Source organism: Alosa pseudoharengus, unplaced genomic scaffold (assembly GCF_046254945.1).
Source record: "Alosa pseudoharengus isolate Yale_2024_CS ecotype anadromous, Long Island Sound unplaced genomic scaffold, YU_APseudo_1.1 YU_APseudo_1.1_scf_24, whole genome shotgun sequence".
NCBI lineage: Eukaryota > Metazoa > Chordata > Actinopteri > Clupeiformes > Clupeidae > Alosa > Alosa pseudoharengus.
In genome coordinates, this window is record NW_027468689.1 from 24,713,221 (window position 1) to 24,736,755 (window position 23,535).

The following is a 23,535-nucleotide window of genomic DNA, read 5'->3' on the forward strand; positions in this document are numbered from 1 at the left end:
TTTATCAGTAGCCATCTGTCAGAGGACAACAACTGACTTGTGTATTGGACCAATATGCAATGTAGATAGACCTGTAGAGAGAGAAGACTTGAAGGCTCAACCAGTCCCAAGTTCTCGGCTAACTTTTTATCTCCTGCACACAGAACGATGAAGGGCGGGGTTTGTTCGTGAAACGTCACGGTGTTAAAGTTACACTGAGCGGAGGAAAGCGGAGCTGGCAGGCAGGTTGAAAAGGAACCATGGCGAAAAGTCAACTTAGAGTAAAAAGTTAAATAGGTAAATTATGTAGCCTGTAGTGGGTGATTTCCCTCAATATATGTTAGCTATACTGTACACATGTGTTAAGTCATATGGTGTCAGTTTCATTAGCGTAAACATTGTCCGACTCTGAGAGATCAATCAAGGACGTGGGTGAGTTGCTGCTAACTGAATTAGCTGAACGTTGATCATGCTGACATACAGTTTAGTTAGCCTAGTTGACATATGCTGACAATAACAGTATAGTAGGCTACAGCTGTAACGTCAAATACTATGTCGACGGGCCTATTTGACTTTTGGGTTACGAAATCATTAACAGTTACCATGATGAAGAACTGTTTTATGAATATGTTCATACAGCACCATATTTAGTAGCCGATCTGAAATTGGCATGTGTCTAATGTTTGGGTCCGTAAGCGAAGTATTCCACTTACTTTTAAGGCAGGCCTGCTTTGTTGAATAGGCTACATTTGGGGCATTTACGCTACAGGACGAAGAAGGGAAACAGTACAGCATACCCAGACTCTTCCACAGTCATGCCTCAGGGAGATATGAAACAACCTCTTCTGAGATCTTCACGGCGCCCGCAAGGCCCCCTATCTGACGTTGGTACTGACGCTCCGCTGGTGGGTATACTTGGCACGGGGGATTTCTCTCGTTCTTTGGCACAGCGGTTGGTGGCATCCGGCTACCGGGTGGTGGTCGGAAGCCGCACTCCCAAACGTTCCTCTGGGCTCTTCCCTGAAGAGGCGGATGTGACAACCCAACAGGAGGCCGCTTCACAGGCCGACCTGGTGTTCGTTGGGCTGTTTGTGGAACACTATTCGACGCTAAGTGAACTTAAAGAGGCTCTAGCAGGGAAAACATTGGTGGATGTTAGCAATGGTATGCGCATTAATCACGACGGGCCCTCCAACGCGGAGCAGCTCGCAACACTCTTCCCTGACAGTGTGGTGGTGAAGGGCTTCAACGTCATCTCCGCCTGGACTTTGCAGACTGGGCCAAGAGACGGCAGTAGACAGGTGTGTGCCAAAATATGTTTTAATATCATGTTCTGCTATTAGATTCACGATTCAAGATATTCTGTTTATTTGTACACGTACAGACAGTACAGTGCATAGTAATTGTTGTGCAAAGCTCAGAGAGTCAGCATTTAGAAAAGAGATAAGAGTAAATAATGAATGGAGAATACATAGACTCATTTCTAAAAACATAAAAGCCCATATATCTGGACTAGTTATTATGTTTTGTACATAATGTTATTATTATGTTATTATTACATTCTGCAGGTGCTACTGTGTGGTGACAACGTGGCGGCCAAGACCTCTGTGGCCCAGCTGTGCCGGGACATGGGTTTCATACCTGTGGACCTGGGCCGCCTCAGTTCGGCGCGAGATATCGAGAACGCCCCTCTGCGCCTCTTCCCCACATGGACGACACCCGTGGTCTGCGCCCTCTCCCTCTTCTTCTTCTTCTACTTCTTCAACTTCCTGCATGATGTCCTCCACCCTTACGTCGTCAACGGCAAGAACGTCTTCTACAAGCTGCCCATCGACACTGTCAACGTCACGCTCCCCGCCGTCGCCATGGTGATGCTGGCGCTGGTGTACCTGCCGGGTCTGCTGGCGGCGTTCCTCCAGCTGTGGCTCGGCACCAAATACCGGCGCTTCCCCGACTGGCTGGACCGCTGGCTGCAGGCCCGCAAGCAGATGGGCCTGCTGGCGTTCCTGTGCGCCGCGCTGCACGCCGTCTACAGCCTGTGTTTGCCCATGCGCAGGTCGGCCCGCTATAAGATGCTCAACGCCGCATACAAGCAGGTGAGTGAGAAATAAATAGTGTCCTTAAATAGTGTGGGCCTCAGAGGTATTTATTTACTGAAATGATGATGTGTGTTGAATTGATCTGCTTGATTATACTGTATGAACCAAAATAACACGCAAGACGCAAGGCTAGTCTATCCAGCTGTGCATGAAATCCAGTAAAATCATATTGAAGACAACTGTTTTACTATCATACACAGTACTGTCATCAAGTGTCATTGTTGATGGGCTAACACAGGTACAGGTAATAAAATGGTAATGGTAAGAAACTGACCCAATCAATTGAATGAATTAATGTATAAACCTAACTAGGCTCAAGCATGCCAGATCTACACGGCCTATTTGTTTTCTATCCTCTATACACCATTTGACCTTTGGATTCTTCTAGAATATTCATTTCTGAAGGTCGAGAATCCGCTCAGACATTCAGCTTGTCTCCTGACTTGATGGCGTCAGGCTTTTTCCCTCTCTCTGCTCAGCTCCTGTTCCTGCCACATCCTCTTTCCCTCGTGTCGTCTTTGTCATACATCTGTGCCCCCACCCTTTGGCGCCAAAAAAGGGCCTGGGGCCTGGCACTGGTGTTCAGCTGCTGTCTGTATCTCTCCCCCCGCCGTCCTCCAACACCCTCCCCACCCCACCCCACCCTGTCCCACTCTCCAAACCCCCCCTCCCACTCCAACCCCCGACCCCACCCGCCTCCATCTCTCCCTGTGATGATGCTGAACTCTACCGCACTGCCAGTGGTTCCCTTCCCCCCCCCCCGACTAATGACACCCAGTGCACGCGGGTGGTGTGAGGTTGCGCTAATCAACACCCCAATGGAGGCTGCTGCGTTAGTCTGAGTGATAAGCTACCCACTGTTGCGATGCATGTTAAAGAGTGTTGCCTGATTGGAGATTACACAGATGTTATTACAGCAATTAGCTTTGTGCATCCCATGCTGTATTGGTGGGCTATTTGTGACCTATGACGCAAGACTATATCGCACACACACACACACACACACACGCACACACACTGCACACACTTGGAGATTTATTCTCTTTTATGAGAATTATTACTGTCAACATTTGTCGTCACACACACTTGTTCACTCTTTCTCTCTCACATACACACATATACATGGACATACAGCAGCCTTTTCGTGATTGATGCAGACCCCAGATAAGTTATCTACCCCTCACTCCTGCATTCCCTGTCTCTCTAAAGCTCTCTCTCACACACACACAAACACACACACCATGTCACTCTGGATGTGGGAGAGACGGCAGGGTAAACATAGGATCCTCACTCCCATCCCTCCCCGGTCTCCTTGGGAACTGAGAAGAGGCACTGCATGGCAATCACATCCTTGCTAATTAGCAGCACACGCCGCTTACAGCCCCTGTCACACACACACACACACACACACACACACACACGCACACACACACACACGCACACCACACACACACACACCCTGCCCCAAATCTGTGCCTCACTCACCCCCTCTAGGTGTCAGTAATACTGCCTGTGCTTATCCTGAGGCCTATAGGTGGACAGACCCACATTCAAGTGAATAATAAGTGAATACATGTTACCCCAGCTACTCCTCCATGAAGGAGGTTTTCTCCAGTGTGGTAGTTTCCACTTCTCTAACCGATTAGACAAGGAATGGAAAAAAGTTTTGTACTTTATTTTGTATTTTATTCAATTACTAAGCCCAACCTGTTTATTAGGTATTACAGTATTTGCACTTGTAAGGTATGAAAGGTCATGGAAATTTCATTGAAGGTTAGAAAAGTCGTGGAAAAGTTTTTTGAAAGGTTGACAATAAAATGGGTGGGGACCCTATGGTATACATTTGTAGAGTGTCTGTCTGTATGGAACTGCATTAGTCATTAGTCATTTGTCATTTATTTTCCCAGTTCTAACAGTTTGTTTTCCCTTTGCCACTAATTTCTTCTTCTTCTTAGCCTTCTTTGTTCTGAACTCTATATGAACTCAACATGGTATGTACTGTAGGCCTGTGGTGGCACACTGTACTGAACAACGTCACATGTATAGTGTTGGTGTCAATGAATGTTTTTCGTCATCATGCTAATGTAAATGAGTGTGTGTGTGTGTGTGTGTGTGTGTGTGTGTGTGTGTGTGTGTGTGTGTGTGTGTGTGTGTGTAGGTGAAGGATGGTCCAGCTGAAGTGTGGGATGATGAGCAGGTGTGGAGGATGGAGTTGTACATCTCGGTGGGCATCCTGGCCCTGGGGCTGCTCTCACTGCTGGCTGTGGCCTCTCTGCCCTCTGTGGGCAACTCCCTCAACTGGAGAGAGTTCACCTTTATACAGGTGAGCCTGCCAATACTGTAGAGCCTGCAATGTGTGTGTGTGTGTGTGTGTGTGTTTGTGTGTGTTTGTAAAATGCAGTGTCATACAAAGTCTGTGAGCAGCTCATGCTTTGTGTACGTGTGTGTGTACATACAGTGGTGGCCAAAATATTGAAATTCACTGTTTAAATGACATTCTCAATTTTTAAAATAATATAAATCAGGATAATAAGACTATTACTCCACTACTAGCCTGCCAGTGGTTTGGTTGCAGCTGCAATGCAGTTCAGTTCTTCATTTTACAATGCTGAGAATTGTGTGAATGGTCATGTGATTTGTGTGAATGGTCATGTGATATGTGCTTCAGGGGTTCAGTGTTCTGAATGGCAAACATGCATCTGGACATAGATATTAGAAAGCTAGATACCACATTGGGCTCGAGTTCTATTAGGAGGCATACGTAAACGTGGTCGCCATATAGCTGGGGGCTACACATTTACTGTCTATGGCCAACACTTGCCGGCAATCAGATACACCTGTTTAATTTCCAGTCAGAGTCACATGCTTCTCCATTGGCCTCCAGTTATTGATTGGCCCCACCAAGATGGCGATCCTATTAACGTACGTTCGGGAACCCAATGCGCTATCTAGCTTTCTAATATCTATGCATCTGCAGTGAGAGAGTGTGGATGTAGCCTCAGTATTTTGTAGAATTCACAGTTTGTGGACAGGGAGCAGTAATACATGTAAAAGCATGTTGTCTTAATACTTTTGGCCACCACTGTGTGCATACTGCATGCATGTACTTCATACACATCATTTAAAGTACGTCTGCAAGCTTTCAATATTGTCCATTTGTTTAGTGTTCAATGCTGGTCAGACCAACTCAGCTCGTTGACCTTCTCTGTTCGTTTATGAATCCAGCGGAGTCTTGACGGACAGAGTGTATGCTAGGGTGGAGTTTAGAGATAACACGCGCAGCTTTGTGAGGTCTCTGTGTTCCAGTGAAGTATGTAGTTGTTTTATCTCCTCAGCCTGGGTGAACAGTTGGGTTCAGTTGAGGTCACCATCCTCTCTGCGTCTGTCTTTCTGTCTCACGTGCCTGGTCTCTCACACTGTTGCTCTCTCTTTCTCCCTCTCTCTCTCTCTCTCTCCCTCTCTCTCTCTCTCTCTCTCTCTCTCTCTCTCTCTCTCTTTCTTTCTCTATCTCTCTCCCCCTCTCTCTTTTTTCTCACCCTGTCTCTGTCCCCCACTTCCGCTGATAGATAGATAGATATACTTTATTGATGCTTTATTGATCCCTCGCTCTTTTCCTCTCTTGTGGCCCCCACACGAACAGCCGCTCTCCTCGCTCTTCTGTCTCCGTCTTGTGTGTCCCTGGAAACGCACAGAGGTGAAACCCGCCATAATGCTTTCATTTAGCGGGGATTTGTCATTCTCTGCCTCAGATGTTGACGCCGTTGCGCTGTTTGAACTCTCTCTCTCTTCCTTTCCCTCTCTCTCTCTCTCTCTCTCTCTTTTTCTCTTTCTTTCGCTCCTTCATGTTTATGTTAAGCTGATCCAGACGGCATGAGATTAGTCACATGCAGCTAGATCCTGGGATAAAACTCGGGCTCTCTCTCTCTCTCTCTCTCTCTCTCTCTCTCTCTCTCTCTCTGTCCCCTTTCGGTTTTCTGTTTCTCTTTCTCTTTGTCTCACACTCTCTCTCTTTCTCTTGCTCTCTCTCCCTCTCTCTCAGTCTCAATCCCTCTGTCTCTTGCCCCCCCCCCCTTCTTCCTCCCTCTGTCTTCTGCCTTGTCAGACCTCCTAAGGCGTTAGGAAATATCTCGACACAATTCCTCGGGTCACATTGGGTCCGTCAGGTCCTCATAAGCCTGCGCTGAGGATTGCGTGACAGCTGTCCGGTCTCAGGCTACTGGACGTAACATTGGAGAAATCTTGGTTGTTGCCATGGAAGTAGTTTCCAAACAGATAAAACAATACACTGGCAACGTAGTAATGTAACACAGTGTATTCTGTGTTGTCATGCATGCATTGTGAATACTATTGTGATGATGTTTGGATCCGTACTTACAGCTTCCATGATGAAAGATGAGAGTGAGGTTTTTGCAGACCAGTTTCTTATTACAAGGATAGCCCCACACATATGTTGCATATCTCTCTTTCATTTATTCATGTCACAGGGCGAAAAGAAGCACCGATATCTCAGCACCAGACATTGTCAATATTTTTTTTTTTTGCCCAGCATATTTAGACCATACTGCTCACACACATTAAAGCTCAAAGCTAAAGTCCTCCCTCCTCCTCCTCCGTCTCTGTCTCTAAAAAGCCATGTCATGTGATCTGGTGCCTGGAGCCCACAGACTCACCAGGAGTTGTAATGGAAGGAACAAGCCACCCCACCCCCCCTCGTTAAGCATTAGGCTGGTGGGTTGGGGGCACAAATAATTACCGGCTCCTGTGCGGTCTGAGCGTGCTCGGTGTCAACACGAGTGTGAAGCTGGAGGGGTCTCATTGGAGAAGAGAGTTCGGCCACAGCGGGGTCACTGCAGCCTCCGCCTCCCCCGGACCCCGATTGTGTGGTCCTGCACGTAGGTGACCTGAGGTCAGTACAGTACACGCCACAGCCAGGGAAACCCGCATCGAAGAGTGTGTGCTTGCTTGAGTTTGTTTTTCAGTGTGTGTGTGTGTGTGTATGTGTGTGTGACTGTGTGAGAGAGAGAGTGCTTCAGTAGTTGTGACAGTGAGAAGTCACAGTATTCTGTGTTAAGGAGTTTAAAGCCTACAGGTGGTTGAATTCCAAAATTCAAGGGTATGTCAGGGTTACTGTATGCTGGGCTTACATAAGGTCATGTACAGTACATCATGGACGATATATAATATATATCATTTAAATCATATAAATATATCCTTTATATATATATATATATATATATAGGAATAATTGCGTTTGTGGGGCAGTTAAGCACAAAAATGGATAACTTTGTGATAAAAGCATCACATTTGGTATAAAACCTCACAAAGGGGGTCTGATCAGATTTAGAATCGTAGGTGCCTCGATTTGGCCCCTGGGGGCCATAGATAGATATACTAACTAGATGTGGCCTTGGGCTCTCAGCATGCGTGAACACTGTCGCCATCTTAGATCGGAGATCTGAAGCTCTAAACTAGTTCTCCCGTGTACTCCAGTATTACCTGTTTAGCAACTCTTGGCCATCCCCAGCGACAGAAAATCTTATCTAGCGACAAATTTGATGACTTCTCGCAATGATGGCAAACTCTGTTTCGTTGTTGAAATGTCAGAACTACTTTTCATTTGTGAATTAAGCTACATTACGTTCACTCAAAGCGTTGCCCCATGATTATGAAAATAATTACTTGCCTATGTATCAGACCATGTTATTGCATGGAAGTAGATTCTCTATAGATCTAACAGCTTAGCTGCAGCAACTTCTGGTGAGATTACAACCAGATCAACGAGACGAGAGGTAGCCTCCATCAGAGCCTGTCTACGGGGAGCCTGTTGTCTCGACCAGTGTATCAAAACTGGTTGCAGTTCACCCATAGTTCCCATAGGGGCAGTCACGAGTGAGTGCAGAATGAATGAGTGAGAATATGGAGTATATAGAATTTATGGGGATAGACGGCCAAATTTCTTTTTCTTCACTTGCTTATCGCATTCTCTGCCTCAGTGTTGTCAGTGCAGGACAAACAGACTGAGGAAGCCGGCTGAGGAAAACAAATAGATATATTCTGTCACTCTGTCTGAGTGGAATAGATCCATATTGCGCTGGGTAGCCCTTGCATCACATTGTATTGCATGTATTAAGAATCAGTCCAAAATTAACATTTACATTTAGTCATTTAGCTGATGCTTGTATCCAAAGCCACTGACAGAGCTTTCAATTCATTACAATTTAATCAATAGGCCAAAATCATATATGTGTTTTTTACAATATTTTTGCCTGAGGTTCCTAATTCAAGTCCAGTGCAGAACTGAACAAGAGAATAATTAAGGCTATGTTATCATGAGGTTCCAGTATGTGAGAAACTAGATGTGCCTAAATATCTTCAACCTCAAGTATGCAGCTAATCAGGATAGAATTTACCATCTATTGATGTCATTGTGGTTCATTGAGATATCTGTAATTATGTTTCCATTAAAGACTGGCATAGAGGCAGTAGTACTGGTTGCCATTGTCGGTGCCCTTATTTCTTTGAACACAGATAAACTTGCTCGTCTTTACTAGGAGGGCTTCACACCAGGGCTGAAGCAATAGCAGCAACTAAAATACTGTGAGCTTCATTGAGCATGGCACTTCTCACAACAACTGTTGCCTAATTATCAATTATACTACACTACATAGTATCTACTATTTTACCAGTGTGCCCACACTCACATCTACATCTTACAGTCTGTATTGTATATATTTGTATATACTGTATGTATTTGGGCTCTTATGTTTATGTTATGTTATGTTTTTTTGCATTTAATTTGATAAGACAGTGGAGAAAGTGACAAGAAGCAAGTGGGAGAGAGACATGGGGTGGAATCGGAAAAATGACCACAGGTCAGATTTAAACCTGGGTCCCCTAAGTGTGTTATGAGTACTATAGCCAGCTGCACCACAACGCCCCCCATAAATATACAATTCAACATCAATATCAAAATAACCTGTTTCTTTTGACTTTTTAAAACATGAATTTGATTGATTTATGGTAAAATATGAAACTGTATTAGCAGCTAGTTGTTAGTTTCTGTTTTCTATTATTTTCCACCAAATAGAATCCATATTTGTCGGCCCAGGGGCCAAATCCGAGATGCGTACAATCCTAAGTCTGATCAAATCCCCTCTCTTTCTCTTCCAAATTTGATGCATTTATCATAAAATGATAAATTGTTATGAAAATTTGACTTGAACCACTCCACTATGTTTGGGAAACCGGTAAGTGTGTGTGTGTGTGTGTGTGTGTGTGTGTGTGTGTGTGTGTGTGTGTAAAAAGAAAAATGTAAGTAAGGAAGTCTCCATCCCTGTGAGGCAACAACAGTCTGTGCCATTTTGAGTCTCAAGTCTGCTGCATCTCATGCCCTCTGGTTGGGCATTCGGCCTCTACTCTTCTCTTCAGGAATGTTCCGGATTATGTGTCTGAACTCCACCGAGTTCAAGAAGTCATAAAGCCATACTTGTCTTCATAAGTGTGTGTGCAGCTCCAGATCATGCATAAAACATCTCTCTCTCTCCCACCCTCTCCATTTCCTTTTGCCCTCTTTTTCTCCTCCATAGTCATCCCCTTCTCCTTCCTTCTCTCCCTTTACCTCTACTCTCATTCCTTTTTTTTACCTCTTCTGTTCTGCCTCTCTCTGTTCCACCCCTTCCTTTCTTCTGCCTCTCCAGTTATGATATCATAACCCCAGCCCCCCCACCACACACACACACACACACACTCCCTCAACTTACCTCTCTCTCTTTTCTGATCCCTCCTTCCCTCTCTCCTTCCATCTTATTCCTCCCCTCTCCTCAGTTATGTCCTCCCCTCGTCTCTGACCCCTCTGGAGGTCCACCCTAACCCCCGTCCTCTTGTGTCTCTCTCCTCTCCAGTCGCGGTTGGGTTACGCCGCCTTGGTGATGGCCACGCTCCACGCGCTGCTGTTTGGCTGGGACCGGGCCTTCACGGCGTCCCAGTACCACTTCTACCTGCCGCCCACCTTCATGCTGGCGCTGGCGCTGCCGTGCGCGGTGCTGCTGGGCCGCCTGGCGCTGTCCGTGCCCTGCGTGGCGCTCCGCCTGGCCCGCATCCGCCGCGGCTGGGAGCAGCAACGATGCATCCGCTTCCAGCTGCCCGAGGAGGCGGGGAATGGAGTCGAGCACATCAGTGACGTCTGAGACCTGTGTGTGTGTGTGTGTGCGTCCGTGTGTGTGTGTGTGAGGGAGTGTGTGTGTGTGTGCGTGCGTGTGTGTGTGTGTGTGAGGGAGTGTGTGTGTGTGTGTGTGTGTGTCTGTCTGTGTAAGAGACATAAGAAGAGAGCAAAGTAAAACTGGACATTGGTGTATGTTGAGATGTTACATAGCGATATATATAATGTAGTGTTTTTGAGACAGAGGTACTGGTATTTTCATATCCTTCACCGCACTGGCACAGTTCCTGTAGGAGTTTGGTCAGTTATTTCCTTTTTTGTCCAAGCCCCAAATAGCCCTCTTGTGGCGTCTACTGGTGTTATTTTAGCTGCTGTAGGAGGATTTTCCTGAATGATAAAAAAAACCTATTGTGGGACAATGAATCACTTGTTGTCTGAAGGAACAGTGTTTAAAAACAATTATGATTTTTTTTATGTAAACGTTCAAGCATTCAGGACCCATACTGCACACAGTGCCCTGTCTAAACCTGCAGCACAGCCAGTGAATGCATTGGACAAATGCGTGCCAAATTCCATAACCATGACCATTTAATTGAGTTTCAGTATGTCAGAAGCATATGAGCATAGAGACTTCTGTGATCATCAAAGGTAGCTTGGCAAAAACTTCACTACAAGCAAACGACAGTCATCCAAAGAAATGAGGAAATGACACACCCGCTATAATAACTATTATATCTAAAAATAGCAAGGATGAAGTTGTTTTTTCAGATTGTTATTTATTACTGATGCCAAAAGCTCACCGTGTTGGGTTGTGTAAGAACAAATGATTGTATTTTAGGCCTTATATCCTAATCACCAGAATATCTGAGATTCGTTAAGAACAACTTGCTGTGCTGCTGTTGGTGTAGCTATATTATGTTGTACACGGCCAGGTCTTACTGTCCAACTGCTGCACGTGGCTTCTGCTCCACATTAGGAGACTAGCAAGTGCCGGCCCTCCAGCCGTGCCCATAGCCGGACTAGGCCGCGGTCAGTCGTGCTGTCCTGGGGTTATTTGAGGACTGAAGCGTGGCGTGAGAGCGATAGCCATCCTCACCAGAGCCTCGGACTATCTGCATTGTGAGAGGGGGTTCGTTTCGAAGCACCAGCTCTGCATCGGTGGTCTCGGCGCAGTCGCCCGCCGCGGTCACATCTGTCGGTTCCCATCGCTCCAAGTGAGAGGTCAACGCAGAGCACTGACTTTGCTGAGGGGATGGAAACTATACCAAGGAGGCGTGCTGTGATGCCACATGGGACACATACAATCCAGTGTAGAATTTGATTGACTAGCTCACCTTCTCCACATTTTGATTCACCTGGGTCACCTATCTAATGCTGTCATATGTCACATGCAGGTCACAGGTTCTAGGCTAACCATGTCTAGGCTAACCATATCAGGGATGTAGTGGAGGCTAAACTCAAGTAAACAGGTTATCCACCTCTGCAATTTCAGAAATAGAGTTTATCCAGCTCTCAAAAGAGTTTATTCACCAATTGCAACTTTTAACATTAAAAAATTACACTGCATTATCTGCATTCACAATATGTACACTCTAGGAACCATTTAATACCACTGGTATTGTTATAAACATTGGACTATAACCTCCACCATCAACAAACATGTTCTGAATGCCTTTTTAAAAAATCTGATACCGCATGCCATGGCGCAGTCCACCTCACTGTGATCACAGAAATCATAGTTTACCCACCTCTTATTTTACCACTATATCCCTGGTTGGCATGGTGATTTATCTGGGACAGTTGTTGGGGAAACTCCAGTAGGTCAGTCTACTAGTCAGTTACATTTAGTTTAGAAATATCTCCTTGTATTTAAATGATGAATAGTTTACTGTTAAACTAACACAATGCCAAACCTGTTCCTGCACTATCTGTTGCAATCAAAGTGAAGCTTTTGTAAACTTGCCTACTTCTAGGGCTTACCTGCTGTTATATTTCTTACGTCTTTGGTACAGACAGATAAATGTTATTGTGTGAAATTGTAAACCATTATCTCAACAAATGGTCATGAAATGCTTTGATTAAATATGATTGAATATTGTATACTATTGAATTGAATGTTTCTGCTATTAGTGTATATGATTTGTAAAAAAAAAAAAATCTACACAATGATATGCTTTCCTAGTCTTTGCACTTTGCCATTCAAACAATGCTTGTGAAGTTTCTGATTTATGCGTGCCTAATTCACATCATAGTAACCTATTCGTTCGTGTCAATCGTGAAAAGTAAAGTTAGTATCTCCTGCCCTCGTGTGGTTGGTCTGCGGTACTTCACCCATTGCACTTCCTTCTCCCCGCCCATTTGCATTTATTGCCACTTCCTGATTCCTTGCATGTGGCTTTGAAAGAAGTGTTGGACACGGCAACATGTCTCAAGTGAGTCACATCTGCAAATAACCTGATTTGTTTGACGTTAGGTCTCATTTAGGACAGGGTAGCTACTAATTTGGCGTATAATGTATTGTAGATCTAAGTTCAACACAATATTATAAAGCTGTATGTAGTCGAATAACGTTACCGTTCTGAGAATGAGATAACGTTAGTTAGGCCTAGCATGCATGATCTCAGCTAGATAACGTTTCGTCCACTGTCATCTACAGTATCTAACAGATTATTAGACCGCCAATTATGTTAATTGCGAAACAATATAAATAGCTTTAATAAATCGCCAATGTAGCTTACGTTAACTTATTCGACTGACACATTTGTATACGCAGAATGCTATTATTACATTTTTTTGTTGTATGATCTTACTAGGAAGATTTCAATCAGGCAGCGGAGCTGGTGAAGAAGCTGAAAACACAGCCTGACAATACCGAACTTCTGCAGATCTATTCACTGTACAAGCAAGCCACAGTGGGGGATGTGAACACAAGTAAGTTTGCATGACATGAGAGAATTTTGCACGAGCCCGTCCATGATCGTTGTTGGATTCTTCTGTCAGCGGGGGTCGTGGTAAACGTGTCGAGTGAGATTGTTATTATCAACTTTAATGGGAAATATGAACATTTAACCTTTAAAATATACAAGGTCATTATCAGAATAAGGCCAATTCGATTTCAGTCTAATGACCCTCTTTCGCAATGCAAAAACTAGGGCATAGGTTGCCTATTCTTACCAAGGGGAGTAGCGACGCGATTGGATGCATTCCAGTATTGGGTCACTGCAAAGTTATAGGCCTTACTGTGTTACTAAATACGATCAGAAGTTGGTTGGTGTGATACATTTCAAGAAGCGGTTACAGTGTTGATTTAAACGAAAACAGTTCATATTATAGCGAATATTGTCTTAAGAGATTCTGTGTTTTCTAGGCTGATTGTATTTCTTAGATTGTATTGAAATCTTACACAATGATGCACTGATCTGGCGTCATAGTCTGTTCTTACCACTAGAATGCCAGAAATGCCTTATCTGATTGACTGTATGTGGACATAACCTGTTTGATCATTATTACAGGCCGTCCAGGAATGTTAGACTTCGCAGGGAAGTCTAAATGGGATGCCTGGGAAACCAAGAAAGGTTATTACTTACTTTGGAGTAATGCGTTGGTATTAATTGCATTATGTTAATGAATTAGAGTGATTTCCTGTATTGGCTATGCTGCTCCTTTGATTTACAGGGATGAGCAAAGAAGATGCTATGAAGGCCTACATTGCCTTGGTAGAGGAGATGAAGACAAAGTATGGGTTGGCCGAATGAATGAAAGCTGTCCGCCTACGCCACCATGGTCCCTCCGGTGCGCCACATCAAGGGCTAGATTTTATTGAAGAAGTCTTGCATTTCAAAAACACAAGACTCCTCAGGTAGCCATGTAGATTCTGATAATTCAGACTAAAATAGCAATTGCAATTTACCGGTATCTATCAGTTTATTTGTAATCATAAAGTTATCACAATGCGAGTCTAAAATCGGATACATTGGTGCTTTACTTTGCTTTGTGCATCAATGTGTGTATTGTCCATCTGTATGTTTTTAATGCTGGCTTACTTTGACATTGCGAAAGAACTTAACTTGGTTAGTCAAGAGGGCTCTAACGGTAGTCTAAAAGAGAAGCCACATTGTTCCACCACAACATCAGTTTATTCTGGTCAAAGAACGGTCACAAAACCCCATTGTTTAACAGCATGCACATTTTTCTGACTGACTTGCGCTATCAACAATGAAGGTTTCGTATAGTGCCTAAACTGAGGAATGAAAAATGGGGCAAAAAAACAGGCAAATTGTGAGAGTGTCCCCATGTGATTTCTCTTTTGTATTACATCAGTGAGATGACACTAAGTAAGAGCTCTGCTTTGACATTTTTATACATTCCAACATGTCAACATTCAGTGCCTGAGAGTCTCACCTTTTAGAATATAATAATCAAAAGTGTAAGCAATAGGCCCATACAATCACAAACATGCTACATTTTTTTCTGTTATTGTTGCTAATACTTAAGCTGTACTTAAAAACAATTAACAAAATGCCATCGAACAAAATGTGATACCTAGAAAATGTGATTTATGTAATATTGCATATAATATAGTTAGAATTCATGGCTCTGTCTCTTGACAAAATTTCACTTTGTGAAAGTGGTTGCGAAGATGTCTGAATTTGTAGGCAATAAAAGACTGGTTCTCCAATAATTTCTTCAGTGCACTTTCTAAGTAGTATCTTGCATCTATTTGAAAGCAGCAATGCATGATATATCATCATTATCAATCAAGAGCTAGTGTCTGGATTATTTTTTGTTTTTAATGAAGCAGTTTGACCTGGAGGACTCTAGCCATTTTGCAGTTTAGTTTCTTAATTCACAAAGGTCTTTCATGAACACTCCAAAGTTGCATTTGCTGGTGCTTCATGTAGGTTGTTTTTTGCCACTGCTTAATCTTCCCAAAGTGTGTCTGGTGGCACATACTCAAACCAGTGACTATTATGCCAAAGGGTAATCTAAGTGATGACACTGGAGATGACTGTCATAAGGCCTTACCTAGCGTTCATGGGCTTCGGAAAAACCTTTTTCCGAGTGAAAACGTCATCATTCCGCGTCATTCACGTCACGTAATGTGTGAGTCAGAGGTGGGAAACTGGGGCTAGATTTTGCTAACAGAGTTGCCCAGTTAGGGGCTCGTCATCACTTTTGTCGTCACGTTGTAGTTCGTTTGTAGTCCTTGTGGCCTTTCATGTCCAGCAGTTTTAATGTGAACTTGGGAATTTGCCGTTTTTGTTACTTGAAAGCTGCATATCTTTCTTTCACAAGCGTCTTACACTATATTTTAAGCAAATACAGTTGTTTGTTTAGGATTAGTGAGTGTATGTTTTAACCTTTGTTGTGGGATCCGTGTTTGTCACACATTCTGACAGCAAAGCACATGAACACTTGCTGTCGGAAAAACAAAGTAGCCACGGGGGCGGTCCTTGTCATTCCGAAGTGCCCTGAATGCACCATTAGCCATGGTATCTTATACTTTGATCAATGGTATTCTTCTAGGTGATTGGTCGTGGTCCTGTAGGTGGCACTAGTGTTGAGATCTTGGTGGTTATTGCACCCAAGTGACGTGATCTGAATGTCAAGTAAGTCACTTTTGGAAAGTCACTGGTTGCATTCGGTTTGTATTTTTGGCTTAGAGTAAGCAGTGCAAACCCTAGACCAATCCGATAAGGGTCACTACCAACTTCCCTCAGTTGATGCTAGTACTTTTTCAAAGACAAAGTAAAAAAGACATGTATTTATAATTTGGCTGTGTCCACAAAATATTCAAATTTGATAATATTGATCTCATAGATACTTGTTGCAAATTAGGAAAATCAGTCCATTATGATTTTTGTTACTTTTCAACATCCAAATACACTACTTCACCAAAAAAAGTTACCAACTACCAACCATCTTTCATCCAGTATTGTTTTTCAGCCCTGTCCCTTGCGTACAGAGATTTGTCTAGATTCTCGGAATGTAATTGTAATGATATTCTTTACAACCCCAATTTTTTTGTAATTTTACGTTGAGGAGCTTTATTCCTAAATTGTTCCATTTTTGCCACACAGTACAATACCTCCTCATCTTTACTTATGAGCTTTGAAGATCATTTGAGACAGCATCCAAACTTTTTTGGAAAAAGGATTATAATACAAAAATAACGATAAACCAAATCATGTAGTGTTTCTTTTTTTTGTAACAGAATGGCGAGCTAGCGGATCGTGAGGAGATATTTGTTGAATATGACAAAAAAGTGTCACTGATTACAAATTGCTTAGAATGACGGATGGTACCTTTGAATAAGTGTAATTGGCATGCATAGAAAAAAATAATCATTTTGATAATTAGTCATGGATAGCATGGAATGCCATGGATAACACTGGCAGTCTGGATTATTTCAGGATGTTTCATGATGTTTCAAATTCCAGGTTGACAATGCCAGGAACCATTTGCCTTAGACTGTGAAGAATGGATCAGGGAGAATGAAGAATCATTTCCACAGATAAATTGCATTCAAATATGCAAATTATCTCATTAACTATGCGCAATACAAAAATGTCCCAAGCAGAAATGAATTCTACATGAAAAAGTACTTTAGAAACAACTAAGAAAAGTTTGGTAGTGCCTATTATCGGACTGTTATAGGTTTTGCCCTGTCTAGAAAGGTTCCTACAGAGCATGAATGACACGCACTATTAAGTAATCTTAAAAACTGTTCAGATTCTCTAAATGTTTGTAGGTGCTTTAATGCTTCATTTCACATCTCCTTTTGTATAGGGTACGTTGAAGCATCCTTTAAGAAAGGAAAGGTGATAGTGACTGCCAACAATTCCTTGTACCAGGTAACAAAAAAACGATCAAGGTGGACTACGTCAATAAGACTCGCCTTATGTACTGTAAGTAGAGTCAGATTCTTTTAAAGCAAAACTCTCACCAAAATGCAACCTAGGGTCTCTTTTTGTACTGTAGACACAAAGTTTACTAAAAAAAAAGGTTTTGAACAACTCACTACTTGACTGGCAAGATGGCGGTGAGCGGAAAAAACAACAGATTTGACGAAAATATGGTCAATCTTAAAGGTGGCGCTTACGTCGTAATTATGCTTTTAGACACTAGCATTTTGGCGAGAGTTTTGCTTTGAGACAGTAGTTTTTTCCTAAATCCTCTTGATTCATCCTCATATCCTTTCTTTGACCTCATGAACATCTCATTGAAATCAAAGGAAAATGAGTGGAAAAAAATGCTAGGACAGAAAATCCGACCGTGCTGGCATGTTCTGGGCGGGGGGTCACACCAGGCTGAGCTGCTGGCTGGCTGGACTCCTGGGCAGCAGGGCCACCTGTGTGAGTGGACACCCGCTCTGGCTTATGGAGCCGTGGTGCAGGCCAGGAGTGCCGTTGAATTTCTGCTTCAGTCTCCACCGGCGCCACTTCCTCTGGATCTCATACTGTACCTGTGGAGTCATAGGAAATGAACAGAGTATGCACCACTTTTTCACATTCTCAATTACTAAGACAATACGTAATGCAACCTTATGCTTTACTGCTTTTTCACATTCTCTGACTGTTATGGGTATGTGCTGCAGCAAAGTGTTTGCCATTTTGTTAATCTTACTATAACACAATTGTTATACTTGACTTTAGTGCTTTGGAGCTGTTTCGGAGGCTGAACAGCCCAGTTATGCATGGTTTCAGGTGATGTAATTGACTGCTCAGAGGAGTCTTACACTGTATGCCAGTATAACTACTGCATAAAATGAAAACAAACAACAGTCATTGTCATGTCAAGAGCAAACTACAAACAAGAAAAATGGAAAATACTTAACTTATACTTAATGGAAAATACTTAACTTATACTAAGTTATAAATATGAACAGATTTCAGACACCTTTATAAAACATACCTCTCCATTCAGGAAACAGTAGAGAACTGCCACTACAAAGCCCTTGAAGAGAAAAGCGGAAAAATATTGAGGTGTGTAAGCATTTTAAGTGTTAGAAAGGTTGGAAGGAAGGAACCGTTAGGTGTCATTACCTGTGTTGAGGCGAGTGCCAGTTCTGTGAAGTTCCATATTATGTAAATTAAACCGTCTACTTTGTGTGGTAGGAATGCAAAGAGAATATAATACAGTCCAAAGAGGGCCACCAGGAGAAATGTGGACTTGGCAAGCCTCCTAGAAAACACATAAACACGAAGGTCCATAAACATTACATTCAATACATTCATAAACAACAGATGTCGGAAAGACATAGATAAAAGGAGAAGAACTTACTGCAATTTTGCAATTCACCAAGAGTTTTGTAGCAGCATCTTATATAGCATTTTGACATTCCAAGTATTAAAATCCCCTGTTATACAATTCAATTATTACTTATTTTCAGTTATTAAGATTAGTTGTATTTTGTTATAACATTTTATATGTTGGTTAAGATTACAATGGTGGCATAAAATGCGGCACAAAAGAATGGCATAAAATAATACTCTTGTGTTCTGTTCTATTTATTCATTTTTGATTGGACGAGAGGCATTCCATGAGTCATCATGACACGAGTGGCGATGTGACAGGACATCCCCACTTAAGACTTTTTACCGCTAGTAATCACTCCACATATTGCATTGAATTATCCAACATGAACATTCCATTCATTCAAAGCGAGAGAACTGTGATTTCATAACGTCACCCTTGAGTGAGAAAAATGCAAAGTATAGGTGGCTAGCAGATAGATCGTACATGAGCTTTTTTGGTTACAAAACCTGAGCTTGGAATGTAATTGCCTCGTACCTACAGCCGAAATACAGCTGTGGCGATGTCCTTTACCAACCCCACTCCCACCCGTGTCGTATTGCTTAAATATATCACAACGATGTGGTGAACAGACATAATGAACTTACTTGTACTGACTGAATTCATTTCCGTGAACATCAGACATCCTCAATTTGCCAACCAGTATTCTTATGATGTTCAGGAAAAAGAACAGGTTTGCCTGTAGATTGAACAGGTTATACTCATTTATGGGGACACAACAGATTTATCAACACAAGCGTGGATACAAATCCAATGCTTATGTAATTGAGGCAGTATATGCCCATAATATACTATTGCAACATTACTTACTACAATAAATAGGAGGACGGGAACTCTGAGAATCCACCATATCCAGTCACTATCCCTGGTCTCCCAACACCTTTCATATAAAGATAGAGTTTTGTAAATTACCTGTACTACATTTAGATTAGTAATATGTGGTTGGTGTTCTTTATTTCAACTTACCCTTCGTTCTCATAAAAATACTTTGCCAAGCCCCAGGTTCCTACTATAACTACTGGTATACCTATCAAAACAAGAACAGATCAATTTCAAGGTATGTGTCTATATAGCTTTCTACATTCCCATCAAGTGGTCATAATCAAACTCTGAACTTGATTCAAAGGGTTTCGATGGAGAAAGAGGATAAGCATTGAACTTATAGTACACAGGGCCACCATTTTGTACTCACCCCACCCAAGGAAAACATAACACCAGAAGTACTTCCTCCCGGAGAAGAAGGACACGCTGACCAGGGTGTGGAGGTAGTGTCCCTCCACGAGTAGCCAGCTGTAGTTAGCCATGATGCAGTAGTGTGAAACCAACAGCACCAGCTTGCACGGTAACTGAGAGGAGAGAGGTATAAGCAGTCATTAGATAAGGCTGCTTTTGTGGTGGTTAGTAAATGTAGCTAGCTGTTATTTAACACCCACTGATGTCCAGACAATATTACTGGAAATATTTTGGTACACATGTCAAACAATTTGATGGTGCAAAGTGGACAAAATATGTTGGAGATGAATTGGATGGTGTTATGTGTAACAGATGACCAAGAGATTGGCATAAAAATAGTACTTTTTAAGAAAATTCCATCAGATTTTGGCAAGAAAGTTTGCTTACTGTAGGCTTGCCAATGTCTGTTTTAAAAAGACAATGTGTCAATGCATTTTGTAAATTGTATGTAGTAGACACAGCGTACTGAATAGGAGCCACATTGGTAGATGGCTTCACTGGAGAAGAGCACGGAATCTTTGATGAAAATAAAGGCTGCTCGGAAGATGAAGGAGAAAAAGAGTTGGATGTGGATGTAGTTCCTGGTGCAGTGCAGTTTCCTGAGAGAGAGAGAGAGAGAGAGGAAATTATGATGAGAGAAGGTATCTGCGTGTGTGTGTGTGTGAGTGAGTTTAGAGTATAGTAAGTAACAATGACGTCATTATACATATGAAAAATGCTAACTCACGGGAACAGACAGAGGATGGCAATGGCGATGACTAAACAGATGAGAGAGACCGCATAGCCAGCGGTGTACATGGCCTTCACATAGGGCAGATAGGAATGGAACTGTGGAGTCTACGGAGGAGGAGGAGGCAATTAATATCAGGTCAGCAGCTGCAGCTATGATGCAGTGTTATTCACATGTACAACTGCATGTGTCTTCATGCGTATGCAAAGAGACAGAGAGCGTCTATCAAACCAATTTTTAATCACAAGGGCGTGTGTAAGTGTAAGTCAGAACATAATTGTTATATTGACCAAGGGCAAGTTGTTGACGTGACCTTTTGCATTACACTTTTCTCCAGGTCATTTCTTCAGGTCTCACTATACAGGCCATTACTCTATCCAAAAACATTCCTGTTGATGCAGTAGTTGTGCAATACTGTTGCATTTCGAAACAGGGAAAGAGCAGTGAGTATAAAAATCCCCACAATCAGAACCATTGGAGACATTCAAAACAGCGATCAATTATTATTATTATTATTTTGTTTCTTTTGTTTCCTTCTTTATTGTGACAAGCCACATCAGCAATCAGTTTGTACAACTACCTGTTCAACTTGCCATTGTCCTTCAAATCTTCAGTTAACTACAGTAACTCCACTCCTGTTTGGGGCTCATGTCTGACACACAGTCTATCACAACCATCTGATTAGTGCAAGATCCACAAGCTCCCAACTGTTTTTTTCAGTAGCCTAAGTTCTATTTGAAATGTAACAGCTGTATAAATGAGCTCATAATACATTTTCAGGATCCTTGAGAACCATGAGACAGTTTAACAAGTTCACTTAAATGCTGCAGGTTAAGCCCTCTGTTGGACTGCTACCAGAATGAGACCATCAATCAAGGTAAGAAGCCAGATTGAATTTTAGTGGCATTTTTTTAGATAGCTAGCTTCAGTATATGGCTTAATGGGGGGGGGGGGGCTTGTTGGTATAACCACTATGTTAATGAATTGCATATCAGAGAAATGATTTGTTATCATTTATTTGTCCTTTATGCAAAATTGTTACACATATACATGCCAAACTCACAGTAAAGATTTACCTCACTGAAGAAGGTAAAGGAGTCATTCATGGATATGTCACAAGCAAGTTCGTGCGGAGGGAAGGCCTCGGACCATCCCTGCTCGGTGCAGTTCCTGTAGATAATCCCTAGAGCAACAAGTCAGCAACGATACAAGACCGTTCCAGTGTGTGATCAATTACGGCATGAACAAAAATAAACAAAGGTTTTTATAATAAGTAATTATCAATCCAAATACTCCAGGGTCCCATGAGACCACTTCACCACATAATATACCCAAATAAGGAAGATTCTGCATCTAAATTAGATTACCCTTATTTTCCCATTTAAGAAGCCTATGAGACTGCTAACCACACCATCAATCTCTTGAAGAGTTTTGAAAGCAGTAGGCCTGCACAGAACATGAACAACTTAAATATGTCCTTAGCGTGTCTTCTTCAAAGTCCTTCTCTGAGATGCTGACATCAATTGAACTCTTATTTTCAATGAGACTTGCTGCCACCAATATGTTTATGCAAAATGTGCATGTCGGGCCCAGAGTGGGAACCAGTCTTGTAGCTCCCATGTCTAAATAGGCATAAATACTGTGCTGCACATGTCAAACAATTCTTGGTGAAGTGGTGTGAGACTCTGGCAGTCAACCAGACAGTGATATTTGTTTTGAGAATAATTTCTTACCCTGTGTTTTGAGGAATGCTGGACAAGGTTGTGATATAGTCTGACCAATCTGAGATGGTGGCCAACAGTTCAGGTCATCCCACCAAACTGGGCAATCTAGTGGACACCAAAATAATAGATAAAGAATAGATAAAAAAAGATGCCATCCTGATTTCTATTTTATATGTACTGATGAGTTTATCAGCTCACAAATGGCAATATTTGTCATGGTAAAAAATAGAGAAAGTTTTTTTTGTGCAAATGAAATATATTTCTATCTAAGCTACCTGGTTGAATTCCTGTCAGGTTAAATGCAAGCAAGTCATTGCAGGTTTCCTCTTCTTTTATGTGGACGTCCGGAAGCTCACATTCAAACGTATGGATCTTGATACCAAACAAAACATTACTTTTCACATAGTTAATAGGCCTACAAAATACCCTTAATATTTTGATTAAATTTAATAAAACATCATTGCTTACCTTAATTGTGAAAAGGGCAAATACAATTCCAAGTAATATGACTCTCATTTTTTATTTCAAATCAGACTATGCATGCATGAACGCTATATGGCTCACATCTTTGGTGTTTTAACAGTAGATCCATGGTAAATTTCAAAAGGAAGATTTTTGGAAATGCCTTGAAATGCAAATGTATTTTCTTAACCTACGTCGTTGCAATAAATCCATTGGATAAGAGGCTAAGAAAATGCATGCTTTCAATTTTTAAAGCCTACTCCAAAACGAATAATTCGGATGCAGGGGCCACGCTTGTTTTCTTCAGATGCTTTCAGAATGTAGATAAATGACAATATTCCAAGATGCAAAAAAAATCCTGAAATGGTATTTTCAGATATGAGTGGCAGAATGCATAACAGTTTCACATTTTGCCAGTTAGTTTTTCTGACTTGTGCCGCACTTCAGAAGACCTGTCATTACATGATCGCTCCTCCTACATGTTGATCGGACTGCCCTCTTTTACCCACCCTCGAGCAACGCGGTCACCATGGAGACGAGAGTGTTTGCGGGATAAGTGCAGGGAAGAGGTAGGTGTAAAAATCTGCAGTGTCTAAAGTCGCAATTTGGACGGTTATTACTGATAGCAAAATCGAAACATCAACGAATTCTTATCATTCGCTTCTTATGCTTGCAAACGTTAGTTAAACATGACTTTTTAAAATTAATTTTAAGGCGAATTTAATAGAGAGGTTAACGCTAAGCTGGCCTTATGTTAGCCATCAGTTCTCTTGACATCAACCTTGCATAGGTCAGCGTTCCATTGCCAATCCATTTAACGTTAAGGTACCAAGC

General features: G+C 42.2%; 3 protein-coding genes across 11 annotated transcripts; 2 read left to right on the top strand and 1 right to left on the bottom strand.

Moving 5' to 3' along the window:
• Window positions 1–204: 204 nt before the first annotated feature.
• steap3 (STEAP family member 3, metalloreductase) lies at window positions 205–12,336 on the top strand. 7 transcript variants are annotated; one of them, XM_076303550.1, is made up of 5 exons: window positions 205–411; window positions 700–1,280; window positions 1,548–2,075; window positions 4,237–4,401; window positions 9,980–12,336. In XM_076303550.1, the coding sequence occupies exons 2-5, from the start codon at window positions 795–797 to the stop codon at window positions 10,262–10,264; spliced, it is 1,464 nt and encodes a 487-aa protein (XP_076159665.1). In that variant the 5' UTR covers window positions 205–411; window positions 700–794; the 3' UTR covers window positions 10,265–12,336. The 7 variants fall into 7 exon arrangements, with proteins under 7 accessions (XP_076159665.1, XP_076159666.1, XP_076159664.1 ...); XM_076303551.1 differs by having other exon boundaries at window positions 704–1,280; XM_076303549.1 differs by having other exon boundaries at window positions 722–1,280.
• A 245-nt stretch (window positions 12,337–12,581) lies between these two features.
• On the top strand, window positions 12,582–14,917 carry dbi (diazepam binding inhibitor (GABA receptor modulator, acyl-CoA binding protein)). Its single transcript, XM_076303556.1, has 4 exons — window positions 12,582–12,668; window positions 13,050–13,167; window positions 13,749–13,811; window positions 13,912–14,917. The coding sequence occupies exons 1-4, from the start codon at window positions 12,660–12,662 to the stop codon at window positions 13,989–13,991; spliced, it is 270 nt and encodes an 89-aa protein (XP_076159671.1). The 5' UTR covers window positions 12,582–12,659; the 3' UTR covers window positions 13,992–14,917.
• A 2,061-nt stretch (window positions 14,918–16,978) lies between these two features.
• sctr (secretin receptor) lies at window positions 16,979–23,136 on the bottom strand. Of its 3 annotated transcripts, none has more exons than XR_012990950.1 (14): window positions 22,708–23,136; window positions 22,515–22,611; window positions 22,249–22,344; window positions 21,592–21,698; window positions 20,513–20,622; window positions 20,252–20,384; window positions 19,745–19,898; window positions 19,519–19,579; window positions 19,363–19,432; window positions 19,140–19,231; window positions 18,282–18,420; window positions 18,151–18,192; window positions 17,882–17,994; window positions 17,629–17,701 (listed from the first exon to the last, which is right to left on the bottom strand). XR_012990950.1 is itself a non-coding variant. In XM_076303555.1 (13 exons), the coding sequence occupies exons 1-13, from the start codon at window positions 22,753–22,755 to the stop codon at window positions 17,537–17,539; spliced, it is 1,314 nt and encodes a 437-aa protein (XP_076159670.1). In that variant the 5' UTR covers window positions 22,756–23,136; the 3' UTR covers window positions 16,979–17,536. The 3 variants fall into 3 exon arrangements, 1 of the variants encoding a protein (XP_076159670.1); XR_012990949.1 differs by having other exon boundaries at window positions 18,136–18,192; XM_076303555.1 differs by lacking the exon at window positions 17,882–17,994 and having other exon boundaries at window positions 16,979–17,701.
• Window positions 23,137–23,535: the final 399 nt, after the last annotated feature.